This window comes from Equus caballus, chromosome 14, assembly GCF_041296265.1.
Source record: "Equus caballus isolate H_3958 breed thoroughbred chromosome 14, TB-T2T, whole genome shotgun sequence".
Classification (NCBI taxonomy): domain Eukaryota; kingdom Metazoa; phylum Chordata; class Mammalia; order Perissodactyla; family Equidae; genus Equus; species Equus caballus.
The window spans coordinates 100,072,051-100,093,041 of record NC_091697.1 but is presented as its reverse complement, the minus strand read 5'-3'; the positions used below and the strand labels follow the sequence as shown (position 1 = coordinate 100,093,041).

At 41.3% G+C, this 20,991-nt stretch overlaps 1 protein-coding gene across 18 annotated transcripts in view; it reads right to left on the bottom strand.

Annotated features, from left to right (window-relative positions):
• The window catches only part of SSBP2 (single stranded DNA binding protein 2), a 293,363-nt gene extending 274,324 nt beyond the window's left edge, over positions 1-19,039 (bottom strand). For 10 of the 18 annotated variants that reach the window (XM_070234612.1, XM_070234615.1, XM_070234608.1 and 7 more), the window contains exon 1: positions 18,240-18,616. In XM_070234612.1, coding sequence (XP_070090713.1) covers positions 18,240-18,301 — 62 coding nt within the window. In that variant the 5' untranslated portion in view covers positions 18,302-18,616. Of the gene's footprint in view, positions 1-17,363; positions 17,547-17,908; positions 18,038-18,239 lie in introns of those variants that run through there. The other 8 variants (XM_070234613.1, XM_023618064.2, XM_070234620.1 and 5 more) reach the window with 6 other exon arrangements.
• Between the last annotated feature and the right edge of the window lie 1,952 nt (positions 19,040-20,991).

The following is a 20,991-nucleotide window of genomic DNA, read 5'->3' as shown; positions in this document are numbered from 1 at the left end:
CAAAACAGCATGGTACTGGCACAAAAACAGACACACAGACCAATGGAACAGAATTGAGAGCCCAGAAATAAACCCACACATTTATGGACAGCTAATTTTCAACAAGGGAGCCAAGAGCATACAATGGAGAAAGGAGAGTCTCTTCTATAAATGGTGTTGGGAAAACTGGACAGCCACATGTAAAAGAATGAAAGTAGACCATTATCTTATACCATACACAAAAGCCAACTCAAAATGGATTAAAGACTTGAACGTAAGACATGAAACTTCCAAAAAATAACATAGGCAGCATACTCTTCGACATCAGTCTTAGGAGCTTATTTTCAAGTACCATGTCTGACCAGGCAAGGAAAACAATAGAAAAAATAAACAAATGGGACATCAAACTAAAAAGCTTCTGCACAGCAAAGGAAACCATGAACAAAATGAAAAGACAACCTAACAACTGGGAGAAGATATTTGCAAACTATATAATAGATAAGGGGTTAATATCCAAAATATACAAAGAACTCATATGTCTCAACAAAAAAAAAATCAACAACCCGGGGCTGGCCCCGTGGCCGAGTGGTTAAGTTCACTCGCTCTGCTGCGGGCAGCCCAGTGTTTCGTTGGTTCGAATCCTGGGCGCGGACATGGCGCTGCTCATCAAACCAGGCTGAGGCAGCGTCCCACATGCCACAACTAGAAGGACCCACAATGAAGAATATACAACTATGTATCAGGGGTCTTTGGGGAGAAAAAAGGAAAAAATAAAATCTTTAAAAAAAAAAAATCAACAACCCAATTTAAAAAATGGGCAAATGATCTGAACAGAGTTTCTCCAAAGAAGATATATGGATGGCCAATAGGCACATGAAAACATGTTCAACATCACTAACTATCAGGGAAATGCAAATCAAAATTACAATGAGGTATCACCTCACTCTGGTCAGAATGGCTATAATTAACAAGACAGGAAACAACAAGTGTTGGAGAGGATGTGGAGAGAAGGGAACCCTCATACACTGCTGGTGGGAGTGTAAACTGGTGCAGCCACTATGGAAAACAGTATGGAGTTTCCTCAGAAAATTAAGAATAGATCTACCATACGATCCAGCTATTCCACTGCTGGATATTTATCCAAAGATCTTGAAAACACAAATGCATAAAGATACATGTACCTCTACGTTCATCACAGCATTATTCACAAGAGCCAAAACTTGGAAGCAACCTAGGTGCCCATCAAGGGACGAATGGATAAAGAAGATGTGGTATATATACACAATGGAACATTACTCAGTCATAAGAAATGATGAAATCGGGCCATTTGTGACAACATGGATGGACCTTGAGGGTATTATGCTAAGTGAAATAAGTCAGAGGGAGAAAGTCAAATACCACATAATCTCACACATAAGCAGAAGACAAAAACAACGACAAACACACACACAGCAACAGAGATTGGATTGGTGGTTACCAGAAGGGAAGAGGGGAGGGAGGAGGGCGAAAAGGGTGATTAGGCTCACATGTGTGGTGATGGATTACAATTAGTCTTTGGACGGTGAACATGAGGTAATCTATACAGAATTTTAAATATATTGCGACGTACATCTGAAAGTTATATAATGTTATGATCCAATGTTACTGCAATAAAAAAAAATATCATCTTGCAATTACCGGAAAAAAATCAAATGTAACTACAGAGACAATCAGAAATGTGTACATTGTATCATAAATACTTATTCATTTAAAGTAAATGGACGAAAGGATGACATTTTCTGAGTAGAATGAAGACTTAAGACCCTTTATTTTATTTGAGTTAAAGCTACTTCGGGGCCGGCCCATGGCCAAGTGGTTAAGTTTGCTCACTCCGCTTCATCAGCCCAGGGTTTCGCCAGTTCAGATCCTGGGTGTGGATCTAGCACCACTCATCAAGCCATGCTGAGGCAGCGCCCCACATAGCAGAACTGGAAGGACCTACAGTTAGAATATACAACTATGTACTGGGGAGCTTTGGGGAGAAGAAGAAGGAAAACAAAAAAAAAGACTGGCAATAGATGTTAGCTCAGGGCCAATCTTAAAAAAATAAATAAATAAAAGATGGAAAAGTAACACCAACCTGTACCTGTTTCTTTGCCTTTTATAACTTCTTAAATATGTAGATAGAAAGGTCATTGTTTAATTTGTATTACTTCCATATGAACAATAACTAAGAAAAAGTGTGATAAAATAGACAACATAAAGTATCTCTAAGCAATCTTTAACACTTTAAAGGGCTGGTAAACCTAAAATATTTTTCATCGTGGTTTTCGTTTGCAGTTTGATGCAAATATTTCCCTCCCTCAACTTTACTCTAAATGACAGCAGCCTACTGTAACACATACACAATTCTTATACATTTCAAAGTTGCTAGCCTTGCCAAGAGGACAAGCAAAAGAGATCAAGAGAAGTACATCCATAACATAAACAAATTCTCAGCACACACCATGTAGACAACCAACCAGCAAAGGAAAATGAACTTATAAAGCCTCAAGAATTTGTTAGGCAGAAAGAGCTTTCTCTATTTATAAGAAAAACATTTAAAGATGGTATGGTACACTCGTAAGCCAGTACCATCACTGCCTCTCCAATAACTGGTTATTTTACAATTGATATCAAGACCACTGCTCTTATTGGAAAATTTTTCAAATAAATGCCACTTTATTCAAGTTCCCAAGAGAAAAATCAAATTGACCTGCACATGCTCCTCACTGTTGATTTTAAATGGACATAAGCATGCTAAGTTAGTGATCAAATGAAAGTACTTAAGAATTTTGCTTAGAACAGCAATGGTTGTAAACTTTAGTTAATTCATCTCATGCTGGATGTTGCAAATCATATTAAATATATACTGACAAAACTTAATTTATTATATCTTTTATAACTATATAACAAAAAATAAATAACAACCCTAATCCTGTCAGTTACATTTCAAAGCTGTAGTAAAAGTCATGAGATTTATGTAAAAGGCAAATATGCTATTAATGATATGTTACATAGAACTTATTCTAACTTATACTTCAAAATTTTTAAACTCAAATATCTTTTAAATAATTAACTAAAAAATTAATACAGAATTTGTCTGTTACAAACAATGTAATTCACAACACATTTTGTAAACTTTCCTATTGACTGGGCAAAAATGTTAGAAATTTTTATCAGAAAATACTACATAAAAATAGAACATCAATAATAAACCATAAATTATGTCATTTCTATATGTCCATTTGCTTTCCTCTGAGGTTAAGCTTATCCTGTTATAACAAATAACACAGCATATTTATCAATCCATCTGTGCTTTATTTGATCTGGGTAAAATGGAATGGACATTTTTTAACATCTCAGACGACTTGTTTCCTGTTTTCACGATGGTAGAAGTAACCTCTGATCAAGTCACTTCCCTGCTTAAAAACCTCATAGGGAACCCAAGTGGCCTCAGGATGAATTCGGAATTCTTAGCCTGGCTTTCAGAAACCAGTCTTTGCTTATCTCTGTAGCCTCTACTATCTTTCCAAAATCATCCCTCCCTTAAGCACTGAACTTTCTGTTTCTCTCTCACTTCTAGACTTCTCCCAAGCACAGACTGTTCCCTGTGCCCAAGCCCGGTACCTCTCCAGCAGGGTTCACCCTGCCCACTACCCTGCCCACTGTTATATCCCCACCACCTCATAGAGTGCCTGGCAGGGAGGGAGCCGAGCCTTGAATAAGTATTTCATGAGTGAATTAAGTAAATGATTTTAAGTTTTTTCTTTAACTTTTGTTTTTGAGAGAAAGACTTACTAGGAACTTGGAAAATGATAAATGCTCACAAATGTTATCTTTGGTTACTTTTCTTCCTCTTACTTAAAAGGGTACTTTTTAGTCAAGTGGCTTTCATATTTTTCTTATTAGATAATATCAAAATTTTTCCATGCATGTATGGATTTGGAAAAAAAATCACGAAGTTACATGGTTATTTTTATTTTCTTCATTTCCCTTATCTGTATTTTTATATTTTTTACTTTGAATATTTATTACTTAAATAATAAAAAGGATTTTAAAGAGTACTATTGTGCGATGTAAAGAGTATTACTCAAGTCCTCTCATTTGTCCCCTCTACCAATTTAAAAAGCAGGAAGGAAATTTAGACACTCTACAGGGATGAGGTCAAGTATGCTAACCAGGAAAGATTTTAAAAAATTCTTTCCCATCAAACTCTTGCTTTAAAGGCTAATAGCCTAATGACTGGCAGCCACGGCAGACAGCTATTAATTCAAGTATTTTTAACTCTTTCACGGTCATTTCTCAGTTGTCACTTGAAAATATTCCCTTTATTCTTATCTCCAAAGATTCAAAAAAGCTTTTAAAAATCTTTTGACAAAAACTAGCAATATAACCCCACCAAAGTGTCTCACCTTATCCTAAAAATCATTTTTAAAAATTCACATACTCATAGCCACGTTCTAAGCCCATCTACTAAAGCTAAAACCACTTTACCTACTGTCTTCTTTCCCTGCCATGTCACCTAGAGCACCCCAGTAGTGTCATCCTTTAAGAAAAAAGTGGTTCAAACCAATTGACAAAACCTCTTTACAAGACAATAAAACCAAACAGTGTTCCCCAACTAACACCCCGCCATGCAAAATTACCCAGGTAAAAAACCTACACCCTCTGCGGGTCAGTCTTCTCTCTGTGCTTCCTTTCCCAGGGGGAGGCTGTCCACATCCAATGTCTCGACTGCCTTGCCTTACATCCAGCTCCTCAAAACACTGCACATTAGCTTGGGTTCCCTCCACTGACACTGTTCTCCCTGAGGTCACAGACAATCTCTCCATTCCTTCTGCTATACCTGGCATAGTAACTTACGTCTCCATCCTCAAAAGTCCCCTTCCTTGACTTCTGCGATGCCAATCCCTTCTGAGTTTCCCTCACATCTCTCTAGCGTTCCTTTTCAGTCTCAATCTCAAACTCTTCTTCCATCTGTCCCTTAAATACTCCCCAAGGTTCCATCTTTGATCTCCTCACACTTTCTCCCCGGACAGTCCCACAAAGAACGACTTCGTTCCCATCTCACGGCTTCAAATGATATGCAAGCAAAGAAAAATAGGCCATTATAAGGGACATAACAGGAAAAACTAGACTATGCTGTTAAAAGCCCAGGGATGGCGGCATGGTATGTGTGAAGCTTCTGGAGTTCTGGTAATGTTCTTTTTCTTGATATAGGTGCTTGGTCACACTGGTGTGTTCAGTTAGTGAAAATTCATCAAGCTATACACTTATGTACACTTTTCTGAACGAATGTCATACTTCAATAAAGTTATTTTTTAAAAAGAGAGAAAGAATGAGCTAAACCTGAGTTCAAATTCCAGGTCTGACATGTGCAACTTGGCTAAATTACTTATCCTATTATTAAAGACTTAGTTTCCTCATCATTTAAAATGGAGATGATAACACCTACTTCATAGCACCGTAAAGAATAAAATAAAATATAAATAAGCTGCCTGGCATAATGCCTGAAACACAGGTGCTTTATGCTTACAATGTGACTTCTCTTTCCCCATCCTTTCTCAATTCTGTATCTCCAGCCCAGATACCACCATCCCCCGCTCAAGAATCACACATCCGGTTTCCTCCCAAAGTGCTCCATCTCTAGATCTGAATGGCATCTCAAACTGAACTCATCATCTTCCTCCTTACACCGATCTGTTCTTCTTCCTGTAGTACCAAGAAGTCTATGACTGAAACTTTTACCCAGGATTACAGTCATCTTAAAAATCCTAACTGTGCACATTTGACCACCAAGTCCTACGTATTCTACATCCCAAGACACCCCCTGGACTGCCAGTAGTATAGAAAAAGGATGCACTATTACAGTAGCTTACCCAATACAACAGCTCCCTAACATATCCATCTCTCCCATTACCCCATCCTCCATATTACTTCCAGAATGGTTCTTCTAAAACGTGCCTCAGATGATGTCACTCTTCTGCTTAAAATTGCTTATCTTCCAGGTCAAGCTGTTATTTAAGGTCATTCTTGAAACAGTTCCTGTTTAATTTACCAGACTTTTCCCTACAGCACACCCAGTGACACCAACTTTCTTGCAGTTCACCAAACATACCATACTCTTTAATGCCTCCATGTTTCTGCATGTTTCTCTCTCTCCCCAGAATACTCTTTACTTGCCCCCTGCCCCCCACCATGTGGCTAATGCTTACTTCTCATTTAATAAATATCCTCTTAGAAATATCTCCTGAGGCTATCATAGCCCTAGGCTAGATGCAATGCCCTTTCTCAGAACTCCCATAGCACCTTCTGCATACCCGCTATAGTGCTTGTTACCCACTGTGGTCATCACCAAGAGTGAGCCCCCTCTGGATAGTGAGCTCCTGGGGGGCAGACACAGCTGTGTTATTTAGATCTGACTCAAGCTGGCCCAAAAGAGGCTGACAGTTAATATTTCTTAAATGAATAAAGGAACGGGGAAACAGAAAGCAGAAGGAATATTATCCCCGCCTCATAAAACGTATACAAATTTATAATATCATAATAAAGTTACATGGGTTTTAAAAACTAATTTTAAATGTTATTTTGACAAAACTCAACTTTTTAAAAAGCTCTATTTTCTCAGGCCATTCTATACAAAGAACCATAAGACTTGTTTCAAATTTTTAAAAAATTAAAATTTGAACACTGTCCTGGATATTCTCCGTTGGCCCTGCCAGACCCACTCTCGACCCTGTGTGCTCTGCTGGGACCTGGGAGGCTCATCTCTACAGAGTATATCAGGTCAGCACCCTTGGCCTCTGGCTTCCAGTTGTGTTCTACAGAAAGGAGGCATCAGTGGATCAGAAGGCAGGAGAAGAAAGGCGACTCCCTCCCTGCCAGGCCTCCAGCTTCTGTCCACAGTGGGTTTGACGGTGGGTGTGTTGTTCTTCATAAAAACACAGCTCCAGGGGGGTGACCTTGCTGCAATGACCACAGCACTCCGTCACCAGATTCCAGTAGCTGCTATCTCCCTTTTCCCCTTCAGATCTGAGGGGGTAAAGCTCCTTTGTTGCTAATTCCTGGGTGTTCCTCCATCCCTTGTTGGTTCTAATCCTGCACATACCTTCATCAAACTCTCTTCAATTATCCTTTTAACGGAGCTGTCCTGCTGGGGATCTGACTAACACAAACACAGAAACATTTTGTCAGCTAGGAGCATTTTCACCAGTGCTTTTGCCAGAACTCATGAGCTCTCTCATTAATGATATGCCCATCTTACAAAAAAGCATCAAAAGCCTTTAATGTTTTAGTAAAAGTCTGCCTACACCTCAATCTTTCGGGCCCTGAATGCATAAGTCCAAATCACTTGCATAATTGACCCAGTACCAATTTGAATTCAAAATGAATTAGTAAGTCATTTTCCAAGATGAATTCCCACCTGAAAACTATTCCCAATATATACACACATACATATATGTATATGCATGTGTAAAATATTTTATGGTAAGAAACGTCACCTAAGTTTTTCCATTACAATATTTCTAAATGAAAGAATAACAGTATCAGTCTCTCAGTTTAATTCAGGGTAAAAAAAAAAAAAATTGCTTACTGAAACACCTTTAAGAGCTTCCTAATAATTGCTATTGCTTAAATGCTCTGATAAAGTGTAATCATCACATAATTTTAATCTAATTATAAATGACAAATAACACATGATGCTGTGAAAAAAATGAAACGAAAGAATTGTTTCTATTTTTCATAATAGTCAGTACTACAGAAATAACTATGTAATAGATTCAGTATGGTTGTACTATTGCTCCTGGACCACATGGAACTTTCCAGATGCCCTAGTCCAAAAACAAACAAAAAAATCAACAGGCCATATGCTGGCTGGAAGAAACAACATGTAGAGGAGATTCATAATTAGAGGAGAAAGGTTTTTTCCTAGATATTACTTATTCTGTTTCTATTCATTTCTGACTCTAAAATTTACCAAATAAAGTAACTTATGCCAGATGACTTTGCTTCTAGATACAGAAAGAAGAATGGAGAAACAGCTCTACCTGAAATTATAACCTGAGCTCCTAAATGGCATCTTCCTCTGACAAGCATTACATCCACGTTGTTAAATCTCAGATAGCAGCTAAAGAATTCAGAGCCATTTGTGGAGCACTTTCGGTAGCTATAATTCTGCCCACTGTTTTAGCAGCTGTAAAATGCTCTCCTTACCCTCCCTCTTCCCTACTGCCTCCCACCCCAACTCAAAATGGCGGATACACGTGAAAAGAACTATCTAAGCATTCCCATCCCACTCCCCACCCTCACAACTCCCATTATTTTTTTTTCCCATATTAAGCAATGAAACAAAGAGGTTAAATGGTTAAAATGGGCAGTGGAGTCAGAAATCTGAGTCTGAATCCAGATTAGGCAACTTATTCCACGGCCTTGGACAAGGTATACAACCTCTCTGAGAATCAGTTTCCTCATGTTTAAAATGGGGATTATATCTACCTTATCAAGTTGCTGGAGGGATCAACCAAGAAAAGCAGTGGACACAAAAAAACAAATACTGTATGACTCTATTATACAACATACATATAATAATCAAATTCATTGTGACAGAAAATAGAAATGTGGTTGCCAGGGGCTGAGAGGAAGGGGAAATGAGGAGTTATTACTTAATGGGCACAGAGTTCCAGTTTGGGAAGATGAAAAAGTTCTAGACGGATGGTGGTGATGGTTGCACAACAATGGGAATATACTTAATACCACTGAAATGTATACCTAAAAATGGCTAAAATGGTAAATTTTATGTTACATGTATTTTATCACCATAAAAACAAGAAGAAGAAAAGAATATTCTATCAATAATCCATATCAAAAGACTTTCCCTCCCTCATTGGAGACAGACAAAAGGAAAACTCCTTTCCTTCCCCTCCCACTACCCTAACCCTCCAAATGGAAGCTAACTGGCAAAGGAATCAGAAGAGTTCATTGATCAAAATTAGCCTAAGCCTTCACAAATTAGAAACCCAAACTACCCTAAATCCCAAACCAATCAACTCACACAACAAAAGCATAAGGATTTCAAACAAAAATGAGATTTTACTTATGATGTAGCACTTTTACCATTAAGTAATTATATAGGATTGCATTTAACTCACGGTATAACAATATTTTTCATTTAATCAAAGTACTGACACAAACTTTGAACTATCATCTAAACCATGATTCTCTGTTGAATCAAATCCATACCTAAGCCTTCTTAAAATATATATGAATCTCTCATTTTAAAAGAGGCAGCTGTAGTATAAGGAAAGGAACACGGACCTTGGAACCAAAAAATTAAATATGGCTCAGCTCTGCCATATATTATCTGTATTACCCCAGCAGGGTAAGTCAATTTCCATTTATAAATCTCAATAGTCAATGGGAATTATCACCTATCTCACAAAATTGTGAGATTTAAATAAAATAAAGCATGTTAGAATACCTTTAAACTATAAAGTATAATCCCATTTATTCTAAATTTGTTGAAACAAAAGGAAATTATTCTATCAAAAATTCCTATTAAAAATATACACATACTTCATAGTTATGCAACTAGGTAATCTCCTGTAGTCCTGAATTTCACAGAAAGACTAATAAATGCCTATATTATAGAAAACTCTTCTTTAGAAATTACATATTAATCCTGGTACCAAATATTAGAAATATTGGGGAGAAAATGAGCTAGATACAGTGATAATCCTGTTGTGATATATCTATAATCGGTTACATCCTTAATTCATTTATTCCACAAATATCTAATCAGAATTTCAAGCACTGTGCTAAGCAGTGGGAATACATTAGTGAAGACAACACCATGTTTCCTGTTCTCAGGGAGCTTCCACTCTAACCAAGAGATGAAACATTAAACACAACACCACACAAATAATTCACTAATTTATGACAGACGTGTAAAAGGAAAAGCCGAGGTTGCTATGAGAGCAGAGTAGGAGGTCTAAGCCAATTTGGGAAACTTATGAGAAATAAATACACTAGTTGTACCATCCATTGTCAACTCAATAGGCTTTAAGCGTTCAATAAATCTTAGCTATTTCTATCATCAACATTATTATAAAGGCCAAATGCTGCACTGTCCTCATTAAGAACAACTGCTTCCCTGAGGTTTGGGAGATAAGAGATTGTCAACCTTATTACCTAGGAAAACCCAGATGAACTAGACCCACCACCCAATTCCTCAATAAAAACCAAAACCAGGCTCCAGGAATTCCTAGCACAGCTTCTCATCCCAAATTTGGCTCATATTTTACATATCCCTGAGCAATTATGCTGATGCTGAGAGGCTCCTCAATGGTAGTTCAGCCCTGCCTGAAACACTCTAACCCCAAATCTTCTCAGGACTGATTCTTTCAATACTACTCAGGTTTCTGCTGAAATGTCTCCTTCTCCAAGAACTTTCCCTTGACCACGATCTAATGTAGCATCCCATTTAATCAAATCTCTATTACATCAGCCTACTGTACTACTTTCCCAGCACTTACGACTATCTGGTACTGCCTACTACATTTATCTGTGTATTACTATATGTTTCTCCTTCAAACTTGAAAGGAGGTTCCATGAGAGCAGGAACTCACTTTATTCTCTCCAAATTCTCAAGATACATCTTCCTTGCCAAAGACTCCCAGTTCTGTTTAGGTAGTTCAGGTACTAGGGAGCATGTTTCCAGCCCAGAGGATGAAGATGACTGATTTAAGCCAATTATGGTAATCCCATTACCTTCGTCAGTAATTGGTTTAGGGGAGGGCATTTTACAGTTCTCTTCAATAAGGCATAAGAAGATATCTGCTAAGCAACTTCAAGAAGAGGTTTTCCTCTCTGATTAATGAGACACAAAGAAGGAAAAACCATACCCTTCTTCCTGCCTTTATCCTTGGTTGTATGAAGAAATGATACTGGGAACCTGATGCAGGGACACTGCATTCAAGAGAGGGAAACCATGAGGATAGCAGAGAAGCTGGTCCTGAATCCTGATGTTCTTGATTCCCTGAATCAACTCTGAAACTACCTCCTCCAGGCATCCTGTTACGTGAGATTCATTTTTAAACCCTGATCAATTAAGCCATTTTCTACCTCCTGTTTTGACACCTGCAGCCAAAAGCATGATAAACTCTCAAGCCTCTGTTTCTTCTTAACATTAACAGAAAATAGTTCCTACAGACTAGTGCATTCTTGAGGAGATTAAGTGAGACAACGCAAGTAAAGTGCCAAACATAAACAAAATACTCAAATGATAGCATTGCTGTTATTGCTCCATTAAACAATAACTTTTATGACAAAACTCCACAAACTCTTTAGGTAGTATTTAGGACTTTGTTATGCTACAGAAAACATTTGTTTTAATCCTGTTTAAATAATATCATTTTTAATAGAATAATTCATTTTCCTAGCATTCTTCCAAAAATAAAGTAGCTTTTGGTTCTTTCTCAAGTTTGAAGTAGGTAAATAAAAGGAGAATCAAGGCAAATATCAGATCACTAAAGAAAAATAACCACATCAACTTCAGGCGAAAGCCTGTTTTTGGCACCAACTCCTCTCCTAACTTACATGGACAGACCCACGTATAAATTTTCATCTACTATTCTTACCTTCACAAATATTTCATGAGTATTTTAATGACTTAGATTTACTAATTAAAAATTAAACCTATATTAGTAATTAAAACTATATTATAGCTACAATTACAAAAACATTCTTGAAAAATAGGAAAAGAGAATAAAGTGTTATACTTCAGTCTCCACAATTTTTTCTGTGCTGAACTACTTGTCTGATATGCCACGAAGCAAAATTAATACAGATCAAAAGTAGGAGATTGCTAGGTCATTGATTCAAACTCAGTCCAGCTGAATTGTGATTTAAAATGTTATAATGGCTCATTACTGTTAGAAAGCTGTTTAGGGTTCTACATGAAATAGAATAATCAAAATTCTTAAAGTAAAATAGGAGAGTAGTTTTGTCATTACTAAAGAAGTGACAACAACTGAAGTTTCTCTTTTAAAGATGAACAAAGAATGAATATTAATTCCTTCATTGCATTGGAACTGTCCAGGCTGAGTCCAGATAAATTTTTGATCCTGTCGATATTACAAAAACATTATTAGCTTCACTGCTCAAAAATCTTTAAATATTAACCTACTCTAACAAAAATTACCAATTACCCATTATGACCAACCATAAATTTGCACAGCCTGCAGGGCTATTAAAAGTTACCTGGAAAAACTCTATTCCTCCCTACGTAGACCATTTTTCTACCTGTTTTTCAACGTCCTCACACAGTGAATAAGATAGACAGTTTGGGAAAGGTAAGAGGAGCCTCCACTACTTCTTTAACATTACCGAAAACACATAGGAACATAAATCTTGGTGGACCATCCTTCAGATGACTTTTTGTAGCATACATGGGGTTTTGGCATAACAGTCAAATAACTCTCATAGTCCTACTCATGTTAAGTTATATACATATTTTAACAATACCTTATATGAATAGACGTTACATATGTAAAACGTACACAAAATCTGATAAGTTTAAAATCTAAATATAATCACTTATTTTTTATTCCAAACTCTCTTCAGATATTAACAAATATATCTTATTCTATTGCTTTGGGAACCAATAAGTTATTAATAAAATTAATATTTTAGCATATTTACAGAGGCTTACATATTACTAACCAACAATACGAGCAGGCAAATATTTCATTCCCATACCAGTGTCAAAGCAATAATGTACACAAAATAGTAGAGAATATTCCCATGGATTTCAAAATAAAATTATAATTATCTGCAATATTTTTTTTAATTATATATTCCCAGAAGTAGTATCACGTCTTTTAAATCCAGTACATTAATCCTCAATCCTATGTCCCACCATTAATGTAACAGTTGTGATCTCTATGGAAGGAAGAAGATTCTAAATTCAAAATGTTTTTTCCCCAAATTTTACTTCTAACTCTAAACTATTGGGGTGAAATTTTAATAAACTGCAATCTAGGCATTGCAATCCCTGCCCACAGTATCTTTTAATTTTAAAACAAAATAACTCTGCTTTCTAGTAGTAATTGATGATGTAAGACACATTTGGTCCACTACGGCACAACAACTAAAATTTAGTAACTTTTTTCATCACGAATCAGTTTTATATGGCAAACTGGCTCTAAAGTGTGGAAACAAACCTTTCGTTTTTTTCCTTCATAGCTCTAAAAAAATACATTGCAATATTAATACTATTTCTGAGAGTCAGAATAAATCTCTGGGTAAACACATACATTTTTTCTTTATGTGTGTACATTCAAAAAAATCATTTTTGGGGTACTTTTTCTAAAATATGAGAGATCAATCAAAAGAAAAACTCTCAAAGCTAAGATGACATATTAGATACACGTTTCCATCCTGAGTCTGGGACCGGGAGTGTCAACTTAATATCTTACAGAAAATTTCATTCCCATAAAGGTATCCCTTCACTAGTTTTAGAAATCTTAAATGGCATTAACTGCATTAACTACTAGGCAATCAAGTTTCTGAAGAGATTTGTATTCACTTGCCTTAACTCTATTTCCTTCAGGAAGGAAGGACAGAAGAAGGAAAATTTATAATTTTTAAGGGGGGGGTCACAATAAAAAGAAAGAGGGAAATTAAGGTGATGCTGGCAGATACTAATGCCTATAAACTCTCTTTCATATAGTGTTTAAATGTTCATTAGACTTTAACCACTTAAAAATGAGCATATGGTCCCTGTTTCTTGGTATATTCTATTAAAAGATTCATAATTTAAAAACTAAAGTTACTTCTTAGAGCCCTAGGTTACATGCAGTTTGATTTCTGTTGTTTCTGCCAAGTTTACTTCACATAATGTCACTGTCTAGTATGCGTATCTTATGTTCAACTTTGCTTCACAGCAGATTCATCTTTCTGTGCTATTATGTAATTTTAAAGGATCAAAGAGTTTAATAAAAAAGTAGTATCACCACTTATCTATTGCAGATGCTAGTTATTCTTTCTGTGGCATAGAGTGTGGCTTAAAGCTCAGCAATTTCATACAGGGATTGCTCACAACTACAATGTCTAACTTTAAAATGCAGGTGATAAAACAAAATTCCTGGAAGAAAAAATATGAAGAAACAAGGATTCTTCATTATTTTAGGCTCCCAATTTTCACTCCTATAATTTCTATGCCTTCACAACACACACACACACACGTCTGCAGTCTGTCAAAATGGAGGGTGTGAGCATCAGGATATACAGTGGGTAAGGCTGCGTATCTGATCAAATCTTTAGTCTGTTATATCTGATTACGTAATGCTGTTCCCTAAATCTGTAGCGTCCTACCCTTGATCAGGAAGAAAATCTGGTATACTGGAAAATGTATTTTTCAGCTTCAACCACAGGTTCTAAAGTTAGAGAAATCTTTGTCAGAAACCCAGCTAGCAGTGTATCACCTGGGCGAGTTACTTAACTAATCAGAGCTGTAGTTTTATTTTTTTCTTCTTCTTCATCTCCCCAAAGCCCCCCAGTTCATAATTGTAGATTCTAGTTGTGAGTGCCTCTGGTTGTGCTATGTGGGACACTGCCTCAGCATGGTTTCATGAGCAATGCCATGTCGTTGCCCAGCATCCGAACCTTTGAAACCCTGGGCCGCTGAAGGGGAACTTGGGAACTTAACCACTCAGCCACGGGGCCGGCCCCAATTTTATTTCTTTAGTGGAGAAAAAAATCACTATCCTGCAGAATTGTTGGGAGAACTAGAGAAAATACGGTGACCAGTACATAGAAGGACAAACAAATAATAATTACTGTTGTGTCGTTATTGGCTGTTTTTGAAATACAACTAAGCTAGAGAATGTGAAACTCAAAACTTTCAAAGTCCCTATTTTAAAGGTCACTGAAAAAAATTTTTTCACATTGAAAAAATTCCTTTGAGTCTAACATCTTCATTTATTCAACAAGTATTTATTTGGTGCTTTTGACATACTGTCCTTAATGTCAAGGATACCTCAGAGAAGAAATCAGAAGTATTATCCCTTGCCCTCAAGAAACTTACATTTTAGAGGAAACTAAACATTAAACAATCAATTACATAGTTACTAAATTACCATTGTGATTAGTGTTACAAAGAAAGGCTGCTAAAGGGGGAAATGACCTAACAGGATCAGAATTTAAAGTTTTGCACAAACATCCCACCCCCCTCCAAGGGTTTTCAATCACTCTCTCTGTAATTAAACCTAATCCAAACCTTTGTATAGACTTGATCTGTCTGGTTTTTGAAACAACAAAATAATTAACCTGACTATTTTTATGTTCAGAACTGTATACTGAAATTATAGAAAGTGTAAAACCTACAAATTAATTTCAAGTATTCCATATTGTGACTTTTTAACAAAAGAGAAAGCAAAAATATAATAATATAGTAAGCATTTATCAGCTATCCACTATGAACTCAAATTAGAAAACACATTTCTTGATAGATCATAAACCAATACATATTTTTATTTTACACGCATGCCATTATTCATAATAATGACACTTTTAAGAACATTTTTATTACAGTAAAATAAATACACATTTATTACTGACAAATAAATTATTCCCAAGATTTTTAAGATCAGAACAACTATAATTTGCTTACTAAAAGAGCATTCTTGTTTGCTCAGATACTTTTTAAAATCTGCCACCTTAAATTTTTTTTTTAATCTGATGACATCCATTTTAAAGATAACTTTAAGATTCCTATCTTGAGAAGTTAGCAGACTGTTGTAGAATACTGCCATTATAGTCCCAGGTAAACATAAAGGGGAAAACTGAGCCATGAGAACAACCCTCCCACCAAAATGAAACCAAGGTTATTCTATAAAATAGAATCTCAGAGTTTTTCTCAGATTCAAACATTCACCTAAAAATTAATGCAACAACAATTAACCCAGGACAGTCACTGTCAATTCTCCAGAAGTGGCCTCTTCACCTATATTTAGTTCATAAGCCAAGCCAGTCCAGGATTCCTGCTGCCAATTACAATGAATGGAAGAAATTTATTTAAATCAAATAGCACCATCTAGCAGAACCCTCACCACTCTGCTTACAAGAGTAGATGTTCCTTAGCTGTTCAGTGCCGTAAATGTGACAGCAAAAGTGGCAATTATTTGTTTTCATGACAGAATCACAGAATGAGAGCTAGCAAGGACCACAGACACACCAGGTCCAACTTCCTCATTATCTCAGATACAAAAAAAAAAAATTATAAAGTTATCAGGATACAGATTAGACTCAGCCAGTCCTACGAATCCAATTAAAATCCAAAATTATTTGGATTCTCAAATTCAAGCACCCCAAAATAAATAAGATTCTGCCTCAATACACTTCAATTCTTCAACTCCCAATAGCATGAAATCCAAATACTCTGTAATCATTAAAACAGCCTCCTTTAAATGTTTTTATTTTATCACATATATGATGAATGCACACAAGTTAGGCTGTTATTTCTAAACTTCGATCTTTTTATATACATATTCCTTGTCACAGCAACAAGATCCTTAAATGTAGCTCCTCAGAAAATACCTCTGGAAAAAAACAAACAGCATCTCTCAGTTAATTTTTTTTTGTTTTGCTACATCAAGGCCTGCCACCCCTAAATCCTATGGGAGTTGTGTGTGTTGCTGCCAACACAAAGATTAGGAGATGTTGCCATCCCTGGGGCACAAGAAACTTTCAGGAGAAGACTCCTAACTGCCTAAAGCAACGAGGGAAACTCGGTCGTCCGCGCACTGGGTTTTTATTTACGCAGCTATTTCCGTGCGCAAGGTAACCAAGTAGCTTTTGAGAGATGCTCTCAGACTTTTCCCCAAGCTGAACCCCCTCGGCCAGGCAGAGTGCGTTCACCGACAAGGATGAGCCTCGCCCGCGGCGCGGAGGTGGTTACTGGGAATCACTGATCTGCTGCACGGAAAAAAGGGGTTCTTCCTCAGTGGTCACAGTGACTATTCGCTCTCATTTTTAGTAACAACCAAAGCACCGTTACAAGTACGTAAGAATAGCAGCAAACAGCCCTGCTTCGCAGTGTGCCGTGACGGCGGCATCCCGGGCCGGGAGGGGCTCTCTCCTCGCCAGCCTCCTCTGGGCGCCCACCGAAGTTAACACCTGTATCTCCCCACAACCCCGACCCAACCACTCCCCCCGGCGCCACGCGGCTCCCCGCCCGCAGACGCCGCGCCGGACCCCTGCCCCTCCCCGCCGCGGACAGCCCTCCCCGGCCGGCCGCGCCGCGCCCCCCGACCCCCGCCCGCGGGCCCCGCCCAGCCCGCCGCCGCGGCCGCCGGGCCCCCGACCTTCGGGAGGCGGCAAGTCTCCAAAAAAAGTTCGCGGCCGCCGCCGGCGCGGAGTTGGTCCGCCGAGAGGCAGCGACGCCAGCGGCCCCGGCGGCTCCCTCCTCGCCGGCACTTTTCCTCCCCGGGAACTCGCTCCTTCACTGACTCCCAAACTTCGGCCGCGCCCCCGGCGCCCCCCGGCCCGGCCCCGCTCCGCCCGGCGCCGGGGCCACGGCCCCGCGGGCCCCCGCCCGCCGCCGAGCCCGGACGCCCCCGGCCCACGCCCGCACACGCCCTCCGCGCCCCGTGGGGCCCCGCTCGGCCGCTCCGCGCCCGGCTTCCGCCCGCCGCGCGCCGGGCACCGCCGCCCTCGCCTCGCCCGGCGCTCCCGGCCCCGAGCCCCCGCCGCGGCGCCCCGCGAGCCGCCCGCCCGACCCCAGCGCGCCGCTCCGAGCACCCACCTTCCCCCCGCGCGCCCTCGTCCACGCAGCCGCCCCCTCCACCCGCCCGCGACCCCCGGCGGCTCTCCGGGTCCCTGCAGCCCCGGACCCCAGCTCGAAAGTTACTTTGAGAGGAGGTGAACCCGCGGCTTATTCGCCTCAATCAGCCAAACAAGTTTCCATCCCCGCCAGCAGCACCGCCGCCGCCCCCCAGCACCCGCGCTCCCTCGCGCCCGCAGCCGCCACGGCCGCCCGCCCCGCGAGGGCCCCTCCCGGGAAGGAGCCGCTCCCCGCACCGCACGCCCCCAGCTCGCGTACCCCTCCCCCTGCCAGCCCACCCCCGGCTCTCCCCGGGCGAGGGTGTCTGTGTGTCTGTGTCTCCGCGAGAGTGTGCGAGTGCGTGCGTGTGTGTGCGCGCGTGTGAAGGCGGAGGTGGGTGAGAAGCGGAGACACTTACTTCTCCCGGGCCTGGCTGTCGGACGGGACGGCGCTGCTGTTACTCTTGCCTTTGCCGTACATGCTTGTGCCGAGAGCAGCTCCCACTGTCACGCACCTGTCAACCCATCACAGCCTCCCCGGGAACAGCCCCGTCCCCATGGCGACCCACGCAGCCACCCCCACTATTGGCCGCCCCACGCCAAAGCTCCGCCCCCTTCGCCCAGGCAACGCGCGAGACGGACAGGCCTCCCCCTCCCTCCGGCCTGCCGAAGCGCGCGGTGGCGGCTACAGCCTAAGCGGCAGTCTCCTCCCTCCTGCCCTCCCTCCCGGGTTCCCTCCCTCCTTCCCTCTCCGCTCTCCTCCCTCCTCCCGCTCTCCTTCCCCCCACCCCCCTCCGAACCCCGGCGCAAGGGGGGAATTAGAAACTGCTCTAGAAGGATTTTAAACAACTGGCTGTTCTCGCCGCCGCCGCCCCTCCCCCCGCGCCGCCCGCGCTCGGCTCCTCACTGGAGAGAAGGCGCCGGGAGGAGGGGAAAGTGCGGCCTGGAGTCTCTGGCAGGAGCCGGCGGAACTGGAGTCCCGGCGGCCCCAGACTTCGGGGCGCCCGCCGAGGACACAGACAGACCTACGGCCCCAGCCGCCCCGGGGGCCCCGCCAGCCCCCTCTCCCGCTCCTCTCCTGTCTGTGACCCCGCGCCGGTACCCGGGACTGATCTCCGCCGCCCTCAGCCCTACTCCCTGGGGTGTCGCCCCCGCCCTGCTCCCAGAGGGCTGACTGGCGAGGGACACACGCGCCGTTCCCTCGACCTTCTGGCTGAGCGACCGGGAGTGAGTCGCCTTCCCTCCCGGGAAGGGACTGCGCCTCCGGCCCTTGGCGCCGCTGGGGTGGCGTCGCCAGGCCCCTGGGGCCGCGCCCTGCGTCCCAGGGGTGCACCCTGCCTCCGGGCTGCCTCCTCTCTTTAGAGGTGAGCCTGCCTCCCACAGATGGCCTGGTGCCTCCTGGGGCCTCAGTGGCCCCCTATTTCGGCCGCTCCACGCTGGAGCCCGGGGTGCCCCATGCACCAGCTTCCCTGCCTGATCTGCCGCAGAAAAGGGCCCCAGGCATCCCCACCTGGCCCGGTGGATCCAGCCTTGGCCGGTGATCCCTACTTATCCCGACCTCTGGAATGGAAAGGGCCATAGAAGGCCTTTGAAACATCCTTGTCCTTATCCATAAGAATAGGCCCCAGCTGCGCTCCAAGGAGTGCAGAGCTGTGCCAGAGTTGAAAGGCTGCCCCAGAATATTTCTGGATCCAAGCCCCTAATCCCATTTCAGTAAATGCGCAAAAGTTTGTGAAACACCTGGTTCCGGATAGAACTCCATCCTTTATCTTGTCGAGATCCTTGGCTGTAAAATCAGACAGTGCAAATGGGGTTAGAAAGAAGAGTTGGGCATCAAATAGGGAGAGACAGGGGAAGAGGTGGTACAGGTGGGGGTCGGACAGGGAGAAACGTCAGGAAAGGATGAATAGACTCGGAACAGCTATGGGAGGGGAGAGGAAATAGGATTCAAATGGGGAAGGGTACCTCTCTAGTCCTCACTTATGGCTTTAAGCTTTTAGTAGTAGAATCATAAAAATGCATATGGAGATAGAGAAATAGATGGAATGGAAAGAAATGGGCTTGTGTGGGCATTGACGGCAAGTGATAGGAATAAAACATCAACAGAAGGTTAAAGAAGGGCAGTTACTAAAAGTGAGAGACAGAATCAGAAAAGGGGTTGGCAAACAACCATAAATCAAAAACTGGAAAAAATGAAGAGAAAGGACCTGCTATACTGGTGTTAAGGAAAATGAAAAAAATTGGAAAAGGTAAAGTGTAAAAAGGTAGGAAAGAAGAATGAAAGAAACAATTAAATGAAGAAGCCATAGAATATGATAGCAAAAGAAGGTGACAGAAACAATAGAGGACTGAAATTATGATAAAAAGATAAAAGAAAAATAAAAGTACCTTTTTGTGTGTGAGAAAGTGTCCCTGAGCTAACATCTGTTGCCAATCTTCCTCTTTTTGTTGAGGAAGACTGTCCCTGAACTAACCTCTGTGCCAATCTTACTGTACTTTGTATATGGGATGCCGCCACAACATGGATTAATGAACAATGTGTAGGTCTGTGCCTGGGATCTGAAGCCGTGAACCCCAGGCTAACTAAGGAGAGTGCACAAACTTAACCACTATGCCACCAGGCCGGCCCCAAAAATATTTTTATTAAAAGGACAAAAATTGAGCCCAGCCCCGTGGGTGGTTAAAGCCAGCTGAGTGGTTAAAGTTCTGTGCTCTCCACTTCAGTGGCTGGGTTTCGCGGTTCAGATCTTGGGTGAGGACCTACTCGATTTGCCAGCCACACTGCAGCGGTGTCCCACATATAAAGTAGAGGAAGACTGGCACAAATGTCAGCTGGGGGGTAATCTTCCTCAAGCCAAAAAAAAAAAAAAAATAGAGGACAAAAATCAGCCAATAGAAGGAGGGAGGATAAAGAAAGTGAGAAAAATCACATTGGTTTGAGTTGATTAATTTCCAAGAGAAGCAATTTGCCAAATCTAACTCGAAATTCTCCTTTCTGTTTCTAATGACCTATAATGATTTGGTGGTGGGGACATGACATTCATGGACTCTGAAGAACTGGAAGGAGTGATGCTGAGCCAGTAAGCCTTTCTTCTGAGGAACTTTTGCTCAAAACGCTCAAATGTGTATAAGGCTGCCGCTGTTTATAGACTCTACTTTCGAGGTTAGCAT